This window comes from Protomyctophum parallelum (assembly GCF_964188405.1).
Source record: "Protomyctophum parallelum genome assembly, chromosome: 2".
Classification (NCBI taxonomy): domain Eukaryota; kingdom Metazoa; phylum Chordata; class Actinopteri; order Myctophiformes; family Myctophidae; genus Protomyctophum; species Protomyctophum parallelum.
This window is the reverse complement of record NC_139699.1, coordinates 45944125-45969777: the sequence shown is the minus strand read 5'-3', so window position 1 is coordinate 45969777 and position 25653 is coordinate 45944125. Positions and strand designations below refer to the sequence as shown.

General features: G+C 41.8%; 1 protein-coding gene across 1 annotated transcript in view; it reads left to right on the top strand.

The window, feature by feature from the left end:
* Positions 1-25653, top strand: part of LOC310854649 (leucine zipper protein 2-like) — a gene marked incomplete at its 3' end in the record, with an annotated part of 189669 nt that overhangs the window by 160275 nt on the left and 3741 nt on the right. Inside the window, exons 7-10 of the mRNA XM_083759324.1 lie at positions 2335-2397; positions 10056-10130; positions 11774-11947; positions 23484-23588. Of these exons, the coding sequence (XP_083615450.1) occupies positions 2335-2397; positions 10056-10130; positions 11774-11947; positions 23484-23588 (417 nt within the window). The remainder of the gene's footprint in view (positions 1-2334; positions 2398-10055; positions 10131-11773; positions 11948-23483; positions 23589-25653) is intronic.

Here is a 25653-nt window from a genome sequence, read left to right as displayed (position 1 = left end):
AGCGAATGATTCAGAAGCCGTACACGGCATCGGTAAAGCTTTGTTGACACAAACTAATTAACACACTTAATGACCTCAAATATATGGTGTGTGTCTACTGCGAGGTTTAAAGCTACATTAAACATTTATTTAACCTTGTAGAGTTTTATGAAGTGCCCCAGGATTACATTTTGTGAATTCACTTTACATGGAGCGAGTGAATAGTGATGGCCGTCTTATTGGGAAATAAAATACTCGAGGCAAAGTGAGTAACAAGATATAGAATATCATAAAATGGAAGAAGTGCTTGTAAACACAAAGTTGTTAACTTGCTGTGGTGTGACTCCTCATATATAGATTCGTATTACATTGTAAATGGAAATGAAAATCTCACCAACAGTTACAGTACAATAAACTTACACCCAAATAAGCGGAAAAATAATAAGTGAAATAAGCGGTGCCTTCATCAGTTTATTTTTCTCCCATATTATTGACTCCCTACTGCCTTATGTTTTCTTATTACTAAAGGCTCATTCATAGTCTGGATTTTCGGTGGTGAGGTGACCACCGCTCCGGTGGTGAGCTGACCACCGGAGCTGAAATAACGTTGAGCGGTGGTGAGTAAAAACAGAGAGAAGGGCTGGGGCGGTGGTTTGCTCTTCACCGCGGCTCGTGACGTCATGTAGTTCGGTGGGCACCTCACCACCGAAAAGCCAGACTATGAATAATGCTTCACTCCATACTGTCTTACTGTATGTGTCCTTATTACTGACTCCCTACTCCCTTCTTAAAAACACTTAACAACACAGGGCACGGTGGCACAGTTGGTAGTGCTGTCGCCTCACAGCTAGAAGGTCCTGGGTTCAATTCCCGCTCGGGGCGCTGTGGGTGCTGGCGGCGTGTTTCCTCCTCCGCGTCATCAGTGCCCATACCCGAAGGCGGGGTTGGCGAAAGGGCCTTTCTGTGTGGAGTTTGCATGTTCTCCCCGTGTCCCCTAGGGTAGGTACCCTCACAAAAACATGCAGTAATCCTGTTCTCTAAACTGCCTCCCCCTGGCCAGCCGGGACGCCTGATGGAGGGGAAAGGAACTGGTTGGAATAACGTGTTCCTTCCACGCGCTACGTCCAACCAGGGAAACTCCCCCCTTTCAGGTGTAAAGGAGCAACTTGGACACTCAAGCATGAAGGAAGAATGAGTTAAGTCCGTTGCTCTCCCCAGGTTGGCGGAGGGTGTGTAGAGCCCAGGATCACATTAGATGATTGACACAGGGGTGAAAAATGGGTTACAAAATCGTGGGATAAAAAATATATTAAAAAAAAAACACTTAACAACACTCCTCTGAAAAATGATGATGGTGACTCCCTTCTTACTGACTCCCTTATGCTGCTGTGGCTTTCATAAAATTATAAACAAAGTATAATAATACAAACGTAATAATGTATGCGCACGTTTGCCTTCGTAAAATTATAAACGAAGTATAATAATACAGACGTATGCACATGTTTGCATTTGTTCTTGCGTGCACAGGTTTGAGTTGGTGTGTTGGGATGAGGTGTGTGCGTGTATGGTGGGGGGGGGGGGGGGGGGGGGGGATGTTGGGGTGTGCAGTATGGTGTACTGCAGGGGCTCTCAACCTTTTTGGCTTTTTCTGGGGACCCCCAGAAATGCTTTGGCCATGTCTTCTCATCAAAATGATATAAAAGTACAGCAATACATGGCATTTTGAGGTGCTTTTGGATCTTCCACCCGCTACTGAGTGTAAACATGACCAATATTTTTTTTCCTTATTACTGTGTGAGAGTGTAATCATCCAATCCACTAAGCAACTCCAAGCAAGGGTTGAATGCCAACCATTTTGCCATTTTGGCACATTTTTTGGAGGCCCAAAAAACACCCAATCCTTACAATCTATATGCCTCATTGTGAAGATGACTAATCAACGATTAAAATGATCTAAAATACAATACCAATTGGTATTATTATAGTGGAAAATAATGGACAAAAGTTAAGTTTCAGAACTATATATATATATATATATATATATATATATATATATATATATATATATATATATATATATAAATTATATATTCTTTCCCACTGTGTAGAGTGAACATTCCGCTCTAGACAGTGGGAAAGAAACCAGTGCGTAGCTGCATCATTGTGTGGGCTTCGCAGTTCAGTGAAGGGGACAATTTGATATTTTCTTTTCCTTCGTCGAGACACAGCTTGGAACTCTCCCCATAAGGCCTATCTTCTGCATTGGCTGGTAGAAACCCGCTACGTGCATCTAAAAACCAATTTCACAATTTAAATAAGCTAACACTTTTTTTTCTTCTTATCTTCCTCTTGCAGTCCAAAAAAATCCAGGCTCAACTGAAAGAACTGCGCTATGGGAAAAAGGATTTAATTTTTAAGGTAAGCTCAAACTGCAAGGTGGGTGGTCTTTGTAACTGTTCCAGACTGGTACCAGAACCACCTGGACAAATGATCCCAATCAGTGCCGCTCTGTAGGACGAGACACACAAGGCTGAAACTGTGATTGTTTAAGCCAAAACACGCCTCCGTTTCTGAGCTACAGCATAAGCTTCAGCAAAAAAGTTAGCAAAAAAGCCTTTTAATTACGTCTGCAAAGGTACACCTTTAAAGACTAACTACTAGACTAAACTTTTTTCTTTTTTTTTTGGAACACAGGATATACTCAAAGTGTGAAAAACATTGTGTAATTTGATTTCAGATTAGAAACATGGTAGGCTAGTAAGCAACGCAGCTGCAGTTCATCAAATTAATAGTTAGTGTGTCAGTAATAGTATACTGTCTATGCTTGCACATTGGCACACCTATGGCTTTGGGCACACATAAACCTAACACACCCATTAGTTGCAGCTGCATTTCTTACTAGACTGCCATGTTTTTAATCTGCTGCAGTTTTTAACCTGAGCTGGAAAACTATTAAAAACAAATCCACCTAGGGTTTCATGTGCCTTAAAAATACATTTATAGGGCCCTGAATTGGCACTGATTGGCACTTAATGGGATATTTAATTCCAATTGTGTGAAATATCAGATCAGATGATGAAATGCATACTTCACCAATCACAATTAACACAATATGCTCTTAATTGTATCTCAACTCTGGTATTATAATCAGTAGCATTTACAAGTTCAGAGCTTGACCTTCACGCTCTTGTTTCCATTGCTGAGGTTGACAAATATGTCAGTTGACATTTCTGCCATAAATTGCTACAATTCTGCTATATAAATTGTACATAAATGTACCATTTGATCCCTCAGACCCATCATATATAAAGCTCTGTCAAAAGGTGACAGAAATGAATATAAAATGCCTCATTCCTCATCTGGTGTTTTATCCTGTGCGGTGGCTGAATATATTGTTCCAGTGTATTCATTTATTATTCTATTTATGGTCTGTGGATGATTGATGCATTGACTTCTGGTGTCACAGGCTGTAAATCCTTCATCACTAAATCCAGGCTTTTATTGGTAAAAGAAAAAGGGGGGAAAAGAAAAAAAGATCAGCAAGCTTGTAGATCAGGTATTTGGGGTTATTTGCACAAAAGAGAGACGCCGGGGGTTAATGTGGTTAACTGTTTAAATCATTAGTAAAATTCATAAATATAGAATAGAAAAAGTGGATCGTCATCAATAAAAGCAATAACAGCAATAAAAACGCCAATCATGGATCAAATGACTGAAAAAATAGCCGTAGCGTGATTGTTTTCCTGTCAAAATGAGCGAAGGGAAGCAGCAGTCATGTGTTGCAGATGACCGGCGGTTTTCTCTCATCTAAAGGTCAGTGCCTCCGAAAAAGGAACACACGCTCTATTGCCCAAAAAGGCAGTGTCGAAATGACCAGTGGAGGAGAGAGAGAGCACTTATAGAGTCATTTAAGATATGATGACGATGCCGTCAGCCGTGCAGGAGTCATTCAGAGTTCAGACACCAACTGGAACACTTCTCGAATGTACACATTATGGCTGCTACCGCCATGTCATTTTAGTTGAGCGTTAGTTAGTCGTGGAAATAATTGTGATTATTCAATTGTTTTGCATTGGACATGTGAATACGAATCACATTTCTGTTTTCCGTTAAAGCTTTGTAAACAAAAAACTGCATAGATATGACATACGGTATCAACTTGACTAACCAGTATATTGATGGGAAAAATGACATTTCTGTCATTGTACCATCGACACAGGATGGTACAACTATAAACCACATCACACAGATACCAACTTTAAATCCCAAGTAATAATATCATATGAATGCCAAAGGCTTTCAGCAGAGAGTTATTAAGGAATAGATAGATTTTTAATTTGCTAAGGCTGTGCTTCAGTCCCAGGACTCAAACCCACACAGTCCCGCCACACGTGGAGAAGAAGGTCGTTCAGATCAGTCAAAACAATACAAACGTTGGAGAAATGTTTCTGTGTCAGATTTCTCCTCCTCTGAGACATCTTGCAGTGTACCACCGATTCTCACCGTTCTCATTTATTTCAGGTCTGTCGAGGCGTGGAGCAACACCTCGTCCGTGTACTTGCTTTGATCTGCACCGATCTTACTGTGCTCCTCGTGTGAATAGGCAGGCAGGCAGGCACAACATATTAACCCATTCTGACCTGAGATCAGATTCATACGAGGTTTCCACTGGACACACACTGGTCTGATTAACCCATTCTGACCTGGGATCAGATTCGGAAAAATGTCAGTCGTTCTTCGATTTTTCAAAAATAGCAGACCTACAAGCTCGTAGCGCGCCACTCGGTGGCCACTCGGTGTTACAGGTCCAAAAAGACCTGTAACACATTATTAAGTATGTAAACCTTCACAAGTACAGTATAGCAACATTCATTGCTATTTTCCCTACTTTATTTATCTACTCCAAACATCAAAAGCTGATGATTCTGTGTTGAACTATTACTCCCATGGCTGAAACACTTCGTAATGTATTCTCTCAGCCAATTGTAAGATCATGGCAGAGAGAGTCTGATGCCAATTACTAAGTGTCGGTTCCTAATGATATAGCAGCCGTGTCTTTGAAATATGTAAATTAAACAGCCCTCTATCTTTTTCACATTACACAGCTATATGCAGAGCCTTTTGTTGACCTGTCTGTATCCTTATCTCCCCGAAAGTAATTCAGGTCAGAAGGCAATGAATACTTACTGCCTCTCAGTTGTCATTTGCTACAGAGACACTATGTAAAAGCCTTTGTGCTCCTGATTAAAGAAGTCCTCAATTTTAATTCCCCTTGATTCCCTCTCCAGCTCCAGTTTGACAGCTACGAATGGCTTTCTGAGATACGTCTCAAATTCCCTGTTATGGGAAAAGGGGCCTTAAGGGAGAACGATCTGATGCTTTCTTTCCTGGAAAACGATGGCCTCCGTCCTTAACACTAGGAAGTCTGAGCAGCCGTTCTGACCGAATTTGAGATTTCAATGTTTATTTTCTCAGCCCATGGAGTCCAGAGAAAGTTCCCCTTGCATGACTTTGTCTAAATATTCGATTGAAATCATCTCTGTTTTTTTTTCCATTTGAAACGTTTTGTAAATATGATTTTAGGCATATATCTCTTACTCAGTCTGACTATATCGGCCCATTCGACCGCTCTCCCCCTTTATCCCCCGCACCCCCGCACCACTCGTTCACACCTCTTCAGCTGGAGACGACATTGTTGCCTACACGCACTCACTTTTATTTTTATTTTCTTCCCTCTTATAAATACATTATTATACACCCAATGAAAATGTACACTTCACGGAATATATAGGCCATTTGGAATTAGAACAATCGGTAGAAAATTGGCCGAGAATAGCACAATAGCACATTAATTGTTGCCTAAATGTACGCACTTTTCTGAAAATGGTTAATCTGCAAGCTGCCCGACATTTCCTTTTCAACTTGATATCGTTTCGTAGAGAGGGCCTACACAAGCCACCAGTTAAAACCTAAATAGCAAATAAATAATACAGTAATACAGTACACCCGAGGTGTATTCACTACTGAAATTAACACTAAGCAAGGAATATTCCCAGTCGGAATCAAGGTCAGGTACTGTAACCTCTGCCCGAAGACATTGCGATACAAATTATCAAATTCACAGCATTGTTTTGGGTGTTTATGGATGGATTGTGCATCACTTTATAAAACACGTTCTGTAAATCACCATATTCCAAACTCACCTCAAAACCCACCTGTTTAGGCAGGTATATGGCTGACCTTTGTTGTCTTCTGCTGCAAGCTGTGCCTTAGTTTGGTTTTCTTTTTAACTGATTTTGTATTAACTGTTTTTAACCTTTACGGCGACCTTGAGTGCCCTGAAAGGCGCCTTATAAATAAAATGTATTATTATTATTATTAATAAACATTCATCCCCAGGTCATCACCAAAGTCCAGTCCAAATATAAGGTTTTCTTCATTTCCTGAAAAAAATATATTTTTAATTTCCTGAAAAATTTACATTTTGGAGTTGGTTTCTCCCCGACACCAGAGATATATTATATGTCAATGAGAGTGATCGGGATACATACATACATACATACATACATACATACATACACACATACATACATACATACATACATACATACATTATACATGCATACATACATACATGCATACATACATACACACATACATACATACATACATACATACATACATACATACATACATACACACATACATACATACATACATACATACATTATACATACATACATACATACATACATACATGCATACATACATGCATACATACATACATACATACATACATACATAGCCTACTGTACTAGGATGATGCTACGTACACATACAGTACCCTTGGTTGTGTACAAATGTAACCATTTTGGTTATATTTGTACGTTATCAGAGTCCAACTGAATAGTTCACTGTGTATTGTAATAGTCAGTTCACTGGACAATCATTTTTCAATGTATCGTTCAGTTCATTGTTCAAGTTCTCGTATAGGTTTCTTAATCTCAATCCAACTCCTTCTCAGTCAGCTTGATTATGTTCATCATCCACGTGATTAATGCAATGCAGACATGTGGGCCTGTTACTGAGAATCGGGCCGTGAATGAATAGTGGCTCTGAATCAAACCCAATCAAATCCTTCAATTGTCCTTTGGCCATGATTTCACTATGACATTATTTCCAGACACACCCGGACAACACTAGACCAGACAATGCCATTTTACAACTATTAGAACTTAGTCTTAATTGCAATGACTTCACATTTAATAACAAACATTACTTACAGATAGAGGGCACAGCTATGGACAAGAAATTTGCACCCGCTTATGCTAACATATACATGAGTGAGTGGGAGAGAGAGGCCTTGGCAAAGTGTCCACTACAACCTACCATGTATTTCAGATTTTTAGATGACATCATAGGACTCTGGCCACACACCTTACAACAGTTTGATACATTTTTACAGATTTTGAACACACACCATGCTTCCATAACCATCAAACACATAATTCATCCAACAGAGATTAACTTCCTGGACACCACCGTATTTTTTCATACAATAGATCCTACACATAAACAACTACTGACAAAAATTTATTTTAAGGACACAGACACACACACGCACTACTCCATAAACACAGCTACCACCCAAAGCACACATTTGCAGGAATCATCAAATCACAAATCATTCGGTTTTTCAGGATTTCATCCAATAGGGAACACTTTACTCAGGCCACACACACACTCTTTACAGTCCTCCGAAGGAGAGGTTACAGCAAAAGGTTTTTGCGTACCATCAGGAGCAATGCCCTGGCCTCTCTCTCCCCCGCCCAGCCACTCTCCACAAACACTCTGCCTCCTACCTCTAACCCTCTCACCCCCATTCCTCACCCTAACCTCAATCCTAGCCTTCTTCCCCAGCTACCTCAGCCTCTCTCTAGCGCGGGGACAGGGACGGACCTGGACGGGGCCCACACATTACCCTCTCCTCTAGGTCTTCCCTCCTCTAACTCTTCTTCTCCCACCATCCAGGCCATCGGCTCCTCTACCATTACAACACTACTCCCATTCATAACCACATTTTCACATACACTCCAACCACTACACCACAAATTTAAACAGAATTTCACCACCACACAACAATCCTACCCCCCATTACAAACACATTCAGTAATTTCAGCACTTAGACGGAATAAGAACCTGGGTGACCTCCTTGTGCATTCCAAATTTTCCACTTTACCTCCCAAGCCCCCACAGCCTCATACACTCCATTTCAAACCCCGCAAATTCATCAATAACCCCCATAGTCACACTTCCTCCCCCATCACGGATCCCCTGTCTCTGACCACACCCAATATAGTCTACATCATCACCTGCACACAATGTCACAAACACTACATAGGAGAAACCGGACACACACTAGAAACACGCCTCAAACAACACTTATATCACATCCAACGAGCAGACATACACACAACTCTGTACACACACTTTCAATCCCATCCTATCGCTAACCTCATCATTTCAGGTCTGGAATGTGGAGTCCGTTGGACCAGTGGACAGCGGAAACTCATGGAACACAGATGGATAAAAAAATTACAAACTGTAACACCCACTGGTCTTAATGAAAGAAGTTGATTTTTATCCCCTTCCTGTTCATTTTTATGTAAATAAATAAATGGTATCCAGGCCTTGCTGTGAACTTTTACTCCTGTTTGGTTTTAGGTTGTTTTATTAATTTCCTTTTTTTATATCCATTTTACCATTGGGTTTTAGAATATGGTTTAGGTATGCGGTCTAGCTTAAACTTGGACTCAGGGGGGTGGACGCCTCTGCCTTGCATAGTCCCCAGTGAATAGGCCCTTCACTGGTAACCCTATTTTGGACTCATTTTAAATATATGAAGGTATTGCGGGCAGGGATTTTTACCAAAAAGCCCCCCCCCCCCTTTTAAAATACACACACACATACATACCTACATACATACATTTCAGACGTTTTAGCAGTTTTTAAGGACCCACTTTTAGGCCAGTGCACCAGAGCAAATTCTTGCCTTTTTTTAAACCCTACCCATTCTAACCAAATACATACATACATACATACATACATACATACATAGCCTACTGTACTAGGATGATGCTACGTACACATACAGTACCCTTGGTTGTGTACAAATGTAACCATTTTGGTTATATTTGTACGTTATCAGAGTCCAACTGAATAGTTCACTGTGTATTGTAATAGTCAGTTCACTGGACAATCATTTTTCAATGTATCGTTCAGTTCATTGTTCAAGTTCTCGTATAGGTTTCTTAATCTCAATCCAACTCCTTCTCAGTCAGCTTGATTATGTTCATCATCCACGTGATTAATGCAATGCAGACATGTGGGCCTGTTACTGAGAATCGGGCCGTGAATGAATAGTGGCTCTGAATCAAACCCAATCAAATCCTTCAATTGTCCTTTGGCCATGATTTCACTATGACATTATTATAATATATATATATATAAAATACTAAAATCATATTAGGCCATGATCATAGATGTGTTCCTACAGTGGAACTGGAATGATAATGTGCATTGCCCCGCTAGTTAGATATAAGTTAAGTTGTAAAGGTCATTACACATTGCAGCCGACGCAAATAAACCAACCGAAAATCGCCTCCAACCTTAAGACCTGCACACACAGTCACACGCCCATCATCTTTGTTAACTGGTGCATTCATATAGTATAGGCCTATGACCTTTATCCAAAATTGCGTTTTACAATGTGTGCACATTACATCCACCCATTCATCACACCCATACACGCATGCACGTGTGCGTGCGTAGCTCAACTGAAGTTTGCCCTAAAGGACTATGTTACTGCTCTCACAGAGACTTTAGAAAAGTGAGGCCAAAAGTGATGAGCAGCAGTATAAGATAAAGGGTGAATGTCAATCCTTTGTGCTACAGAGATATTTCATTATTAATAACTGTGCTGAGAGGAGAGCAGGGATGCAGGAACGTTGTGTTTGCAGAACTTTGCCCCAGTGCAAGAGGACTCAATTGTTTCTAACGTGCACGTCTTACTTCAGGGCCAGCAGCTAATGGACCTGGAGCACAAGCTAACCATCGCAAAGGAGGAGCTGGAGAAGACAGCGCTCGACAAGGTGGATATAACTAATATAACATATCAGCTTTTTTTTATTTTATTGTTTGACATTCTCTCCCGTGTAGTATAGTTTTGTTTTGCAGGTTGATGGATCTGTTTGAATGAAATATTAATACTGGATGTCAAACATCTGATCCATTTTAATGATGTGAAATTGGTAGAGACTTTGAACAGAGAGAAGAATATCAATAAATGCAAGCAAGGTGATGAGGCTGCAGCAAACTTACAACACTTTTTTTTTTTGCTTTGGCAGGGCTTAGATTCTCCCTGAGGTCTGAACATTAGAACCCACTAGTACTGCTGGAATGGTGGGTTTTTTTTTTTTTTTTTTTTTTTTACTTTACCTCTATCTCTATTTGTTTACATCAACCTCTGATGTGCTTGGTTGTAGTTTTACCATTTCTGCCGACAGACAGTTGAGAGAGTTTGTGCTGTCTCTCTCTCTCTCTACACCACCAAATTGCCATCTGTGTTGGCAAAACGGCTGCTGACGGGTTATAATATGTGACCGCATAATGCTTTGTCCCACATGAGGGCCTTGGTCATTTTTCAGCATTTTACAAAATGACAATGCAGAATGTAAACTTTCAAATTATGTAAATATTTTGTAATACTTGTATAATATTTTGCAGAAACACACATTCTTGTCAACGCATTGAACGTGAAACAACAAGTCTCGATAGCACGTTTGGTGGTCTCAACAAGTCACGATAGCACGTTTGGTGATCTCAACAAGTCACGATAGCACGTTTGGTGGTCCCAACAAGTCACGATAGCTAGTAGTACTATGAAGTATAGGCCTAAGGGCAGATTCACACTATAGCCTACTGTAGATGTTGTAGTGTGAATGCTGCGTATCGTTCCCGAGAGCGGATCACCCAACCATTCCCGGGACCGCATGGACGTAGTCTTTGGAGTTGGGACCTATATTGAAGTGTACTCGGATACGGATCGCTGCAATGTTGAACACAGTTACAAATGAAGTGTATACTCGGGTGTGGAAAAGGCCAATGTGAATAATGGCCAGCATGCAGGCAATCGTATTCGGAACTCGGTATGAATCTGCCCTAAATGTAAGCAATATTAGAGGCTGTTGTTTAACGTGATTATTGCCACGACAGTGATGCGGTAGGGGAACGAGACGAAGTGGAGTTCCGCAAGCATCACTGAAGTAAACAACACCCTTGAGTGTAATATTGCAATTCTACAACAGTTACCCTTAAAACTAAGAAAATCGCTGAAAAAATATATATTTTTAATGACAGATGTAGTCACTACGACCACAAATGTCCAAAGAAACTAGCTAGCCTAGCCACCGAGTTTGCTAGCGCTCTGGGAAAACAGAGCGGCTGAATTCTTTCTTTTGATTAGGTGGTGAACAGTGCTGGTTTGATCAACGGCTAGAAACCGTTTCAACCAATCAGATTGCTTCCTCTTAACGACCTGTTGTAGAATAGGTTTTAATCTTTCACAGTTCATATAGACGGATCGATGAGAAGGGCTTGTTGATCGGTCCTTTTTTGGCAGGCAACAAGGTTGTACTATGAGGCTTAAATCCCTCGCAGTTGACGGATGGAGGAGAAGGCCCGCATATAAAGGGCAGAATAATCCTCTTGTGTATAATCTTGTTTCATGTCACAGGAGTCTCAGCTGAAAGCTTTGAAGGACACGGTTCATATCTGCTTCTCAGCCGTGCTACACAACCAGCCCAGCGGTGCCCACAGACTCCCCTTCATGTCCACCTCATCTCACCTGCTGAGATACCCATCTCTACTCAACAGCTCCAGAGTCACCTTTCAACAACCTCACGCCAAGGTACGTGATGCACTCATTTAACCCGTTCTGACCTGAGATCAGATTCTAAAAATGTCTTCTACGTCCTGACAGTTTTCTGTAAAAGCTATGTTTCTGTGTCAGTCGTTCTTCGATTTTTCATAAATAGCAGACCTACAATGAGCTTGTAGATCTTCTATTTTTAAATAGCTAAAGCATAACGTAATGCTAACACCAAAAGGGGTTCCCGCCTAAAATGGGTTAATTACCCATTCTGGGCATATATACTGGAGTCTGGAGGCGAACAATCTGTGGAAAATAACGGATCTATACAAGCTTGTAGATCTGCTATTTTTCCGGCAAAGATATTTTGTGTACAGAGAAAAGAGGGGACCAAGTACAGTTTAAACCCCTTGTCGGCATGGAAAACTGGCTTGAAACGTTCAGCACGCCAACTTGCTCGCTTTAGCTATAGCTCGGCGGTGCCTCTGATGTCTCAAGTCACCTTCGGTGAAACCGAGTGGCCTTTTTTTGCAATCTCACTGGTTTTCCCGTCGTACTGTGGCACGCACGCACGCACGCATGCACGCACGCACTCACGCACCCCCACCAGTGTAGGCAACAGTTACAGTATCAGGTGCCACCCACTTCAACTGTAATCCTGATCACTGGCATAGAGAATTCCATGCTAGAAGGCTTTCTTACCTTTATTTGTAGTTGATACGTCCCCACCAAAGAGGTCCATGCAGGTGAAATTGCATTGAATTGAATGGGGTTCTAATTTGCATATTTCCATCGCTCAAAATTTAAAAAAAATTGTCCTCTCTTCATAATGTAAATAGTATCCCAAGCGGCACACTTTATTTCGATGGAAATAAGCGAATTGGCACAAAAACACAACCCCCATTGAGGGCTTATATTAGGGGAAATAGCCAATAATGCACTTATGCACAAAATAACACCCGGACCTCTTTGGTGGGGACGTAACAACTACAAAAAAGGTAAGGCCTAACAAAAAAAAAAATTGGGCTGAGTAGGTAGGAAATTTATTTTATTTTATTTATTTATTTTATTTTTTCGTGGGAAGGATGGGTAGAAAGGAATTTATTTTATTTTATTTATTTATTTTTTCGTGGGAAGGATGGGTAGCAAGGATTTTTTTTCTTTTTTTTCCTGCGGCAATGATGGATAGGCTTCTTTTTTAATAACTTCAATATTTGCCCAGAACATCCCATCATCTGCACGGCTTGGCTAGTCGAGCAGTTCTGATTGGCTGCCTCGTCTCCAGCCATGTTGCCTCAGAATTCTTTAGGGGCACTAATTTGAGCATAACTGTGGAGCGCAGCTAAAAAGTGGCGTAACGTCAGCAGCAGACCCGCAGATTTAATGGGTAACAGACAGTAACACGTTTGAGTCTCTGTCACTGTACTCGCAGACCCCCACGCAATCACGCATACTACCGGCACGGTTTCACCTCCTTAACCGTCTTCCTGCCATTGCCGAAGCCCTTCGGCAATTGAAGCATTAATTTGATATTAACGCTTGCTGCCATTGCCGAAGCCCTTCGGCAATTGCCCTTTATTAGTGCATATGATTGATCAAGCCATAATGCTACTCACGTTAGCCGGTTAGCTAGCACTGTTGTTAGCACTGCACTGGATCGTTCATATTAATTCACCGTCGCCATAAGAATCCATTCTATCCGTTTCTTTCAATCGCCTGTATCTCCTATTCCTTGTCCCAGATGGCATTTTTGGTCAAAACAGCGTTTCTTTGACGGCACGAGCCGACGTTGTGGAGTGCAAAAATGTACCGGCATTTTTCGATCATGTAAACAAAGGTTGTCTTGGCAACGTAAAGCTGGCAGGGATAAGCTCACTTCCGGTTGAGGCAAAATGTGGCTTTTCAAAATAAGAGCTCAAATTAAAAAAATGCTGGCATGAATTAGGTCCTAATTTCTCAATAAATGGCAGCAGTAAAAGGGTTAATTATGTCTGCAAATGATTTAGTATTCAATCAAATTATTTGTGGCGGTGCTTTGCACGGGCAGACGACAGATACGGTGCACAGGTCCATGCTGTGTTGTGTTGGCGTTGTGTTTTGTTGGGTTGTGCGTCTCCTCGCGATGACGCATTCCAAAACATGTGCGCACGTGATATTTTGGACGAAAGAAAACTTTATTTTGACTTTGCGCGTCCCGATGGTCTCATCAAAGAGAATTTTAATGATCAAAGACCTTTTTGGTCTTACTCGGTCGTATTCTGAGCTTTTTTTTTTTTTTTTTCATCAAATGCCAATAAAATAATATGGTTCGCGCATATTTAATAGTCGGTCGGCAACCGGAAACCAACGTTTTTTTTTGTTAGGCCTAAGAAAGCCTTCTAGGATGAAATTCTCCTTTAAGATCCATCCAATCGGACCGCACACCGAATCCAGCGGCTTTAATGTCCAATTTACCATTCGCCATAGTGTTGAATCCAAGGAATTGCGTCTCATTCTCCAGTGCAGGTGATACTTTACGTCGCTGCATGTGTTGAATGAGTGACTCGCGAGCCATTTCCCTGACCGTGGGATCATCGCTATTGACACACACACACGCACATACGCACGCACGCACGCATGTATTGTATCTCTGGATCCCCTTGAAAACGAGATGGTTCATCTCAAGGGGCTATTTCCCATAAAGACATTTCAACACACGCACACATGCACGCATGCACGCACACACAAACACACACCTTATATCCATTTATAGTTAGATGCTAGAAAGAAAGTGTTATTTCGACTCTGAACACAGCCAAACAAACGTGATGCTTTTCCTCAGCCATTTCACATACCTATACAGACTTTCCAAATGGAATTGAAATGTGCAGAATATATTACATTTTGTTCCTTGAATATAGTGTATACCATCAATGGCTCTCTGTTCCCTGCCAAGCAGCCATGTCTGCCTTAATCAGAGACTGTGTCGGTTTGGGGTTTCAGAAAATCAGTCACGTTTGTATCAAGTCAGTCCCACTGCACTGCAGCGTCTTATCAACTGAACCCGATGCACAGTTTTGTCTCTAAGAGGCTTTTCCCTTGATTCAGTCAGAAACTTTCTTGAATGCCTCAGAGCTTTGTCGCACCAGTGGCCAGCCAAAGGCCTTTTTCCTATACAACTCTGTTCTGAGAACGCTGCAGTTCCGCCATAACATTGCCGTCCCCCGAATGCAGTGGCACCGTGTCCACCACTGTCGGTGACAATCACGTTCACGAACAAACCGGGGAATTTTTTTTACTAAATAAACGTTTTATACCCAAATCATTTTATACTGTCCATCAGAAACCAACGATGTCCAAAATATTAACCTTTTAAAAACAACATAATACTTTCCTCATCAAAGTTCTATGTATGCCATTATGTTATCACTTTACCCAAATACAGCTCAAGTCGAGTTAGGCGGGTTTTGACCATTCATGTGGAGATAGTTGTCCATTGAATTGAATGAGGAAGTCAGACAGAGAGAGAGAGAGAGAGAGAGAGAGAGAGAGAGAGATGAGGTGGAAGTTGAAGAGAGAGAAATAAATTGTTAGGTGGTTTAGTCAGAAGCTCTTTGTAATACTTTTTTGTAAATCCCACACACAGACATAAAGGCTGTCTAGCACTGATTATTATTATTATTATTATTATTATTATTATTATTATTATTATTATTCATGCTGTTACAATGTCTGTGGAAACCAGAACAAAACAATTGTACTCTTCGTTTCTCCTACACAAAATATCTAGTAAATATATGGTCATACACAATCTTCAAGCTCGTTGAGAGATTATAGATCTGCTATTTGCGGTCGACCACTGAGCTTATAGATTGGCTATTTAGTATTTACAGTCGATAACCCATCCTTAGTAACAGGAGCAGAAGGCACTGCAGGGGATAAGCGCCTCTGGGAACAGTTGATGGTTACGGTAAAGTGTTTTATTCAGGGACATCTCGACATTGCTGAGGTCTGGAATCGAAACTGCAGGGCGTTGAGTTCCCCATGTGGCTCTCTAACCATTCAGCTATGGCCGCCCCCATAGATTGTCTATTTACGGTCGATGCCGTTGTACGACGGTCTACAGAGTAGGCACATAACCCCACCATAGAGTGGCAAAGTTTGTGGGCCCCAACATCAGGATATGGGATGCACTTCTCTGTTCTGTTTCTCATAGTCTGTGGGTTGTTTGAATGGGTTTGTTGGTTAAATGCCTGCAATAGATAGATAGATAGATAGATAGATTCTTTATTTTTGTGTCATGCACCAAAGGCGCCCAGCACACATGGACTTATAGGACACACCATACCATTGCTTCAATATTGCATTGTGTAATAAGGACTGTAGTATAACACAGGATTATATTTTCACATCTATCTACCACATAAAACGGTAGTAAATACCCCACCCCAAATACCCATGTACACGTGCATCACGTGCTAATAGTGGCTTCATTACACATTATCAATTCAATTCAATTCAAAGGGCTTTTATTGGCATGAGAAAACATGCGTTTACATTGCCAAAGCAAAAAGTGGAACAATAAAATCAAAACAAAATGTGTGTATAATTGAAAGTCAGAATCCCCAATACATTTGAGTTGCCATTGAACATACTGTATACTGTAGCCGCTCAGCAAGATGGCCACCAGGTGAAGAACGTCAGAGACTCCGCCTTGAGCCATCTATCCTTTATGTCTATGGCTGCTACCAGCAAACCTCCCAGGCTCCCAACACAGGGACACAGTCAAGTGGATGTTTCAAATACATTTATTGTAGAGAGTGGCAAGAAGGTACTTTGTATACAAGCTGTAATGACAGAGGACCTCCCGAGTGAGTGCAGGGACGACTGATATATCCTGTGCACATTGATTAGATTGATGCACAACAGAGTCGCGGTCTCACCCAGCTCTGAGCCCAATTAGTTTGGGCCCAGGCCAGGTGTGAGTGACTAACTAAATCAGCCATCAGCCCACACCACACGGTGTTCATTTGTTATTTATTAACCTGCAAAGGAAATCATGTATCATGAGCGATAATCAAATAAAAGCAGGAAGGTTTTAACTCCCTGCTTCCTACAGAAACGTGTTACTGAACCGCTCTACATCCACCACTGTCACTGGTGTAGCACCACCATACAATGCACTGTCTGCAATGGACACTTTAATTACATCTAGAGATTTCAAGTCCTGTCAAGTATTCACAGTGGATCACTCTTTTATATAAGAATTCCTTGCTCCGAGCTTTCACGGCCCAATAAAGCCCAATAAAAAGAAACCACCTCACAAACAAAAAGACAAGAAACGGAAAGCCCAGGTTAGGTATGAGGAGACCTTTTTATGCTAATCAAGTTTTTATTAACATACAAATAGCGCCAGTCTATTTCTGAGCAGTGTGTTAGTTGTGCTATGCTTCCCGTAGCCCCCAGAACTGATGAATCCAAGAGGACCTCTCATTGTGAAGATGACTGTGGAGCTCCGTCTGTCCACACCGATGGTGTGCGGTAATTGGCACATTGTGGCGTTTATATTGCTGCCAAAGATCATCCAATTTAAAGACGGAAAAGCCTAGCTCTCAATAGCACAGTGCTGTGCATAAAAGTAACAAGACGCTGGGTCCCAAAACCGCTCACAGAGACTGAGACAGAGACGCCACTGTCAGGCACTTGGCTCTTTGTCGGCGGGCAGTATAACCATGTACCTCGTTATGTTCATGAACAGCAGCAGAGACCCTGCTTATTATGTACTGCACATGCAGAACAGAATGAATGAATTGTGTTGTATATTTCCTGACTAATGACTTCTGTTTTTGTTGGATATCAATCCCAAACCATGAACGATATGAATTCAGAAAGGAACTGTTTTGTGACTGACTTCTCCATATTCATGAGGACCGCCTGGCTTATCAGTTATCACGAGGTCATTATCATTTGAGATCGAGGTGTGAGAGAAGCCGATACACGGCTACGAGGCGGGCACATCCCACGCCGGGTGCTGGATCTGAGGAAAAGTCTGGTGGCTCCTGTCGCGATATCTGTCTGTTGTATACTTTTATTATGTAGTCATGTCCTAGTGTTTCCTGTTTTCCCTAGTTACTGTTTCCTGTGTTGTCATCACCTCCCTGTGATTACTAGTTTTCTCCACCTGTGTCATGTCCCAGCCTATCCCAGTGTTGATTGTTAGTTCTGTTCACCTGTGTATTGTTATCCCTGTGTCTACTTAAACCCTCAGTTCCTTGTGTTACCTGCTAGTGTATAGTTGTCTCCACCAGGCCGAAGGCATGGGGGGAGAGTATGTTTTGCACTCCGTCCGTCCGTGTGTCCGTCCGTGTGTGTGTGTGTGTGTGTGTGTGTGTCCGTCCGTCCGTCCGTGAGCAGCTAATCTCGGCCACCGTTAACCCGGTCGATGCCAAATTTTGCACACACACTCCCTGGATGCCAACGATGAACCTCTGCCCCAAACTTTCCAGAACGGCCTGTTATAGCGCCACCAGGAGGCCGCTTTGTGCAAAACAAGTTTTTGCACAGCACACCTACAGATTTTGTCCAAACATCACGCAAATTGGTACACAGTCTCTCTAGAGCCATTCAACCAAACCGGTCTTTCAGATTTCTCAGACTCCATCCTGATTGGTTAAGATTGGCTTCCAAAGTTCACAGGAGTGCTCAGTTTCAAACAAAATGCTGCAAATCATGAACACATCGCGTGATTTCCGTGAAATTGTGCACCCACATTCCCACTAGGCCGAGGACAAAATGCCACATGAACAATTTCAACTCAGCCTCAAGGTGGCGCTATAACTGGCCGAAAAGTGTTTTTACCTCTAACTGCACGGATCTGTGGATAACCTGGTGGAGACCTGTGCCCAGAAGGGCACTTTTTCTAGTTTATGATGTTATGGTGTGTCCAGCCCATGTCTGTCCTGTGTTACTAAATAAATCTTCATTTAACTTCATCTGCCTGCCTTCCTGTGTGGTTCTGCACTTCGGCCCAACACCTGTCTCATACCGTGACAGCTCCAAATGTTACCAAGTGAAATAGCACATGGCTATACATTCTTGTTTACTGGTGAGGTGTCAATGTCACACAAACCTTTAATGCGAAAAGTAAGTGATGGAGAGAGCTCTTTATCCACTGGCTGAAGGATAAAGCAGACACTTGAGCTTCATGAACACGTTTACACAAAAATGTGTTTGAAATCCAAAGTGTATTCATAGTGTCAGAGTGTTTGTTCCCTTTGAGCTTTTACGCTTCATGCTCATAGATAGGGTTAACATAATATGATTTAAAATCTTCTCGATGCCATGGCTCTCCCTGTATTTGCACGCACATATATACATATCCATTATTAAGATTGAAACTTGAGATACAACTATCAAAATATGCAGATGCAAGGTTTCTACCCGACAGCTACAAGAATGACAGCTTGAATTATGAAACATAACATTACATTTCAGCTGGTGTCTGCCTGCTGTCTTAACAGATGTACCGACAATATTTTTTATTAAGGTTACATTTGTTAATAAATATATAAACAAAAATGCAGATACAAGGCTTCTGCCCGACAGTGATTATTTGCAACTGGGACTATCTATCTATCTATCTATCTATCTATCTATCTATCTATCTATCTATCTATCTATCTATCTATCTATCTATCTATCTATCTATCTATCTATCTATCTATCTATCTATCTATCTATCTATCTATCTATCTATCTATCTATCATACTGTACATGCAGGGACTGTAAATCTGAACAACTCGAATGCTAGTCATCTGTTTTAATCTGTCCACTCTGTGACAGCCAGAGTGCAGACCTCAGGGAGACAGGGAAGGCATTTTCAAACACGTCCCTGCCTCGGCCAGATGTAGCTGTGCATTTCTGCTGCTTCTGATGGATGCCGTCAAACGTTAAGAAATAATTCATGGTATGTTCGTCCAGAATGGGGGTATAGGCCTACTTCACTTCCACTGAGTAAAACCAATTCCATTGAACCTGCATAAAAATGAGTTTTGACAGAATCAAAATGCAGGGTGACAGGGTGGTTAAGATAGGGCCTCTGTTCATATTCAACCATCTTTCCAAGAGGCAGCTTTTGACCCAGTTAAGGAAAAACTAGACTATATCGTTTTTTTGTGATTGCAATGGCAGAGGAACATTTATTATTATTTATGGTTACCTGCTGTTAGTTAACAGTGAGAATGACTCTACAGTACAAGTAGACTTGCGGTTGCCATGGACCAAGAAACAGTGATGTACACAGCTCCTGCATAAATGGACCAGTGATAACAGTGTTTGGGGAAAAGTAGGCTAATAAGTTCACGTTTATTGTTTACTTATCACTCCTTTAAAAAAAAGTTTATATTGCCTGGTATCAAAAGTAATTAGTTGCCTTACCCGTTATGTTTTGTATTACTTCCACCCCCCACAAAGTTTGTACTGTATAATCTGTTCCGCAGCTCCTTATAATCCACGGAAAGATTGCAGTTACTCGGATTAGTAACTGCAATATAATTCCATTACCATCATTAGGGGAAGTATATATTACATTCATATATGTGACCCCTTCCAGCATTTCCAACCACAAGACTCCCTGCACCCACACACTACCTGCACCCACACTACCTGCACCCACACTACCTGCACCCACACACTACCTGCACCCACACACTACCTGCACCCACACACTACCTGCACCCACACTACCTGCACCCACACTACCTGCACCCACACACTACCTGCACCCACACACTACCTGCACCCACACTACCTGCACCCACACTACCTGCACCCACACACTACCTGCACCCACACACTACCTGCACCCACACACTACCTGCACCCACACACTACCTGCACCCACACTACCTGCACCCACACTACCTGCACCCACACACTACCTGCACCCACACACTACCTGCACCCACACACTACCTGCACCCACACTACCTGCACCCACACTACCTGCACCCACACACTACCTGCACCCACACACTACCTGCACCCACACTACCTGCACCCACACTACCTGCACCCACACACTACCTGCACCCACACACTACCTGCACCCACACACTACCTGCACCCACACTACCTGCACCCACACTACCTGCACCCACACACTACCTGCACCCACACACTACCTGCACCCACACACTACCTGCACCCACACACTACCTGCACCCACACACTACCTGCACCCACACACTACCTGCACCCACACACTACCTGCACCCACACTACCTGCACCCACACACTACCTGCACCCACACACTACCTGCACCCACACTACCTGCACCCACACACTACTTGCACCCACACACTCCCTGCACCAGCACACTCCCTGCACCCAGGAATTGTCGCAACTTTATAATAACGTCCAGATAACATATATTAACTATTAGCAAATGCTTAACTAGTAAGTTATTTAGTAATGGCTTGATCATAATCATTAAATATTATAAATTATTAGCATTGTGTTGATAAGTTCACTAATAGTTTGGGATAACTATTAGGCACAAAGTTTGTACTGTATTGTAATCTGTTCCGCAGCTCCTTATAGAATCCACTTTCTCGGAACATTAAGCTCACAGGAGGAGTCACTCACCAATCACCCACACTGCGCACATTACTGTGTTTGTGTACGTGTGTGACGGAAAGATTGCAGTTAGTAACTGCAATATAATTCCATTACCATCATTAGGGGAAGTATAATAATATTACATTCATATATGTGACCCCTTCCAGTATTTTCAACCACAAGTCGGCTCTAATGAAACTGCACAATAGACCAAAATCCTTTATTTATTTTTTATTTTTTATTGGTTTTCATTTTTCGCCACATTAACACAGTTGGAATGTTAAAGAATGTTTTTATTCCATCAGAAAGTTGTTTTAGTGTCATTAAGTCGTTGTAATTACATTGCAAAAATGTCTCTGTATTTATTTGCGCATTTTAGGGGTGTGAACATTCCTACACGTATTACAAATTTACAATACATCATATGAAAGCTTACATTATGTAGTTTCATAATATGTAAAAAACTGAAAAATGACCATGGCCCCCTTGTTTATCAAACCACTGGACTCGGTCACATATTACTTATTAATAAGATACTGTCCAACACTGATCTACTAAGGGCATGAATTTATCTGGCGCATGCATATTACTTTTTTATTGCCTGCAAACATTGGTAATTGTATAATTTCTTTCAAAATATTATTATTATTATTATTATTATTATTATTATTATCACCTCTTATCACCTCTTAAATAAAATGTGTTGACCAAACTCTCCCAGGGCTCAATCTACAAGCTCACAATGATGTGAGCTTGTAGATTGTTTACTGAATGTTCTATTTGCGAATGAAGTGAGCACAAACTATAGAAGCTGGCCAAAACTGTCGGAAAACCCTATCGGGCCCGGAAATGCCCGGAAATGCACTAATGAACTGATAAATCTCATCAAATGGTGGTCTGTGGCCTTGCAGACCCAAGTAAGTATTTAGTAAGGAAGTCCGAGAAGGCTTATTGTCGGAATGACGGTATCAGCCAGGAGGCGGGAGTCTATGCCCGTTTCAATGTGCTAGACCTCTGGGAGATGGGATGATGAGGCAACACCTATACTATCAGCTCAGACCATCCTCATACGCTGAGTCGGCGGTGACCGGGTTTGAACCCATGACCTTCCGGTCGAAAGGCGCGTGCTCTACGGACTGAGCTACCCGGACACAGACCCAAAACTAAAGAATGTGCTGTATTGATGTTGGCACCATAGGAGAGATAACAGGCTGATTAATGGTTCATCAGGCTGATTTATGGTTGATCAAAATAACAATTATTCTACGTTCTCTAATTGTGTAGAGTGTAGACTTCTTGTAAAATACCTTAAGTAATGCACAATAAGGAAACCAAATGGACTCGTAGCAGGTTTGTGTTATCTCAATGTTCTTGTGCACAGATATACTTTGTTGACTGGTGTCGCCTACTCTTTTTTTTCTTCGTTCTTTCCCCCTTTTTTTCTTATTCTTTTTTTATTTTTACACCAAATGTATTTGCTGAAAATAGCCATGTTAACAAGTTAACACAATGATTGTGAGCTTGTAGATCTGCTACTTCCACTGAATGTTTAAACAAGATGAGAGAGTTAATCCACATACCACATACTAGCACCACTCAGTGTCCATGACACTATATATTTTTTTATTCCCCAGCTAAGGTCTGGTTAGGATGTCCCCCCCTTCCCTCGTTTATCCTTTTATCTTTTTAACCCTGTACTGTTGCTGTATCTGCTATGTTTTTTTTTTCTTAATAAAGTCTTATTATTATTATTTATTATTAATATAATCGGGTCCACTCCACATCAACTGTCTTCTGTGAAACTAGCTGCTGTACAAGCTCACACCATGTCATGTTGCGAGATTGTCGATCGGTTATTTCCGGGCTCCCAGAATATGGATGCTACGGTTCAAGTGGTTAACTACACTTGTGAGTGACAGCTGTCTCTGCTGTTATACTAATCATCAACACAATTTGTTTCCCCTTTTCTTCCACAGGATATCGCTAAAGTGCAGCGACTTGTCACATCCAGTAAATTGCCCGTGAACCCGGGGGTAATGACGAGTGAGAGCGAAGGAACCCAGAAGTGCCAGATGGATTCAGTAAGTAATTAAACTGTAATAGTCTATCTGTGACCCTGGGACTGCAGGCGTCAGGGTTGTATGCTCATTGATTTTCCCCTTTAAAGCTTTCATCAGCAATCACTGTTGGTTTGATAACGGAAGACGGATGTTTAACAAGTTGTTGCTGTTCCCTGAGAACCATCATCTTTTCACATTCTCACAGAGAGCTTTGGCTGATAGCAACAGTTGATTTGATTATGTTACACAGTAGGAAAAGCGACAGCCACCCTCTGGCACATTCAGTGAGGATTATAAATCTGTTCAAAGCTTCATTTGGACAATGTATCAGTTGAATTCCTTGCTCTGGGGCACATTGAAGGAACACTTCACCTCTTCCATTTTACTTTCTGTTTTCCCCTGTGGTCAAAAATAGCTTTCTCTAGCTGTCTGGCAACCACCGCTCACACTTAGGCCCTCATTTATCAACCGTGCATACGCCAAAATATGGGCGCACGCCGAAATTACCGACATTTTCGGCATTTAACATTTCCGGCAAAGCTTGAAATTGAACGTGACAACGTTCAAAACCCACGTCTGCTCGGGACCTGGCGTACGTTTTGTCCTCACCTGTTTTTCTGTCGTAGAACGGCGGAGCAGCATTGTTTGACCAGCTGAGAGGCTGTCACAGGCATTTAAACATATGTTTTCACTCCTAAAATGTTAATATAAAACGGTATGTGTATGCAGTAAAAAACAAAAGAGAGATTTCCAACTTTACAAGTAATTAAAATCGCGCAATTAAAAACAATATAACATGTTTACAATGTATTAGTTTGTGCTTAATCAAACAGTGCTTTACTGGCCTTGTTATGCGAGCGCACTTGTGAGATGATTTTGGAGCGCATGCGGTGATGCGGCATATGTGATTATGATATTATTTTAAAAAAGGCATAAATGGACTGCACGCCTTTATTTCCAAGTGACAATGACAAGCATACAGCTTGCCTATTTGTAGTAAGTACTAGCAGGCTATAGGCGTAAGGGGCTTAATCATTCACCATTTAAATAAGTGCTTAGACAGGTTTTGACAGTTCAGATAAAAGCGAGATCATTTTCGAGGGTCGGGAGCCTGAGGACGGGACCGCGGCGTGCGTCGCCAATACATACCAGCACACATGCAAGCAAGCCTTCATCCATATGTTTATGATTCGTTCATCAATGATCAAATCACTTCATAAACGTTGATTATGACTGCCTTGACGACATGATAGCCTATCTCTCATGCAGGCATCACTGACACTCACCCACAGGACTTTAATATCACAGCAGTGCGCAGTCTCACGCCTTCGCCGTGCACTGCACATTAATGGGTAAAATGAATATAGGCCAGCCCAAACGTATTCCATTCATGGCGATGCGATGTCGATGTGTCATGTAGGTGCGTGCGTGCGTGGACATGACAGCAAGGCAAGCGAGGTGAGAGGGAAACAGACAGGGTAGGCCTACAACTTTATTTAATTCATGCAGGTGTTCGTTCTTTATTTGTTTAACAACACACCAGTTACTTGGGCTTGCAAGTTGCGTGTGCGTGCTGTGCGTGTGTATGAGAGAGGGGGTGAGGCGGGCAGCAAGGCACGGGAGAAACCTATTTTTTCATGTAACCATGGTTTCAGTAAACGTATTGCCGTTGTTCATGTCGCAAAAACGAGGGCGAGGCTAGATTTAATAGGGCGTGCCAGATAGATTTCAGCCGTGACATTTATTAACGTCAGAACGAAATTAAGGAAGGATCAGCTGTTTGCGATCACTTTATAAATGCCGTGGCGACGTGGGTGTACTACGAAACCTGCACTCGAATCTGTGGCAGATTTTACACTCGATTGATAAATGAGGGCCTTACAGTCGAGATGAAACGGGAGGGGGGCAGTGCCGTCTACAGGGGGGCATTTCCCCATCCAGATTGGATTTTGTGCCCCTCCAGTCCAGATTGGCCAGTAGTAGGCCTACCCTACCCTACTGCACCAATATTTTAATGTTTTACAAATGTAAAATCTATAAGTTCTTCATGATTATTGTAACATGTTAAAATTAATTGAATAGTTAA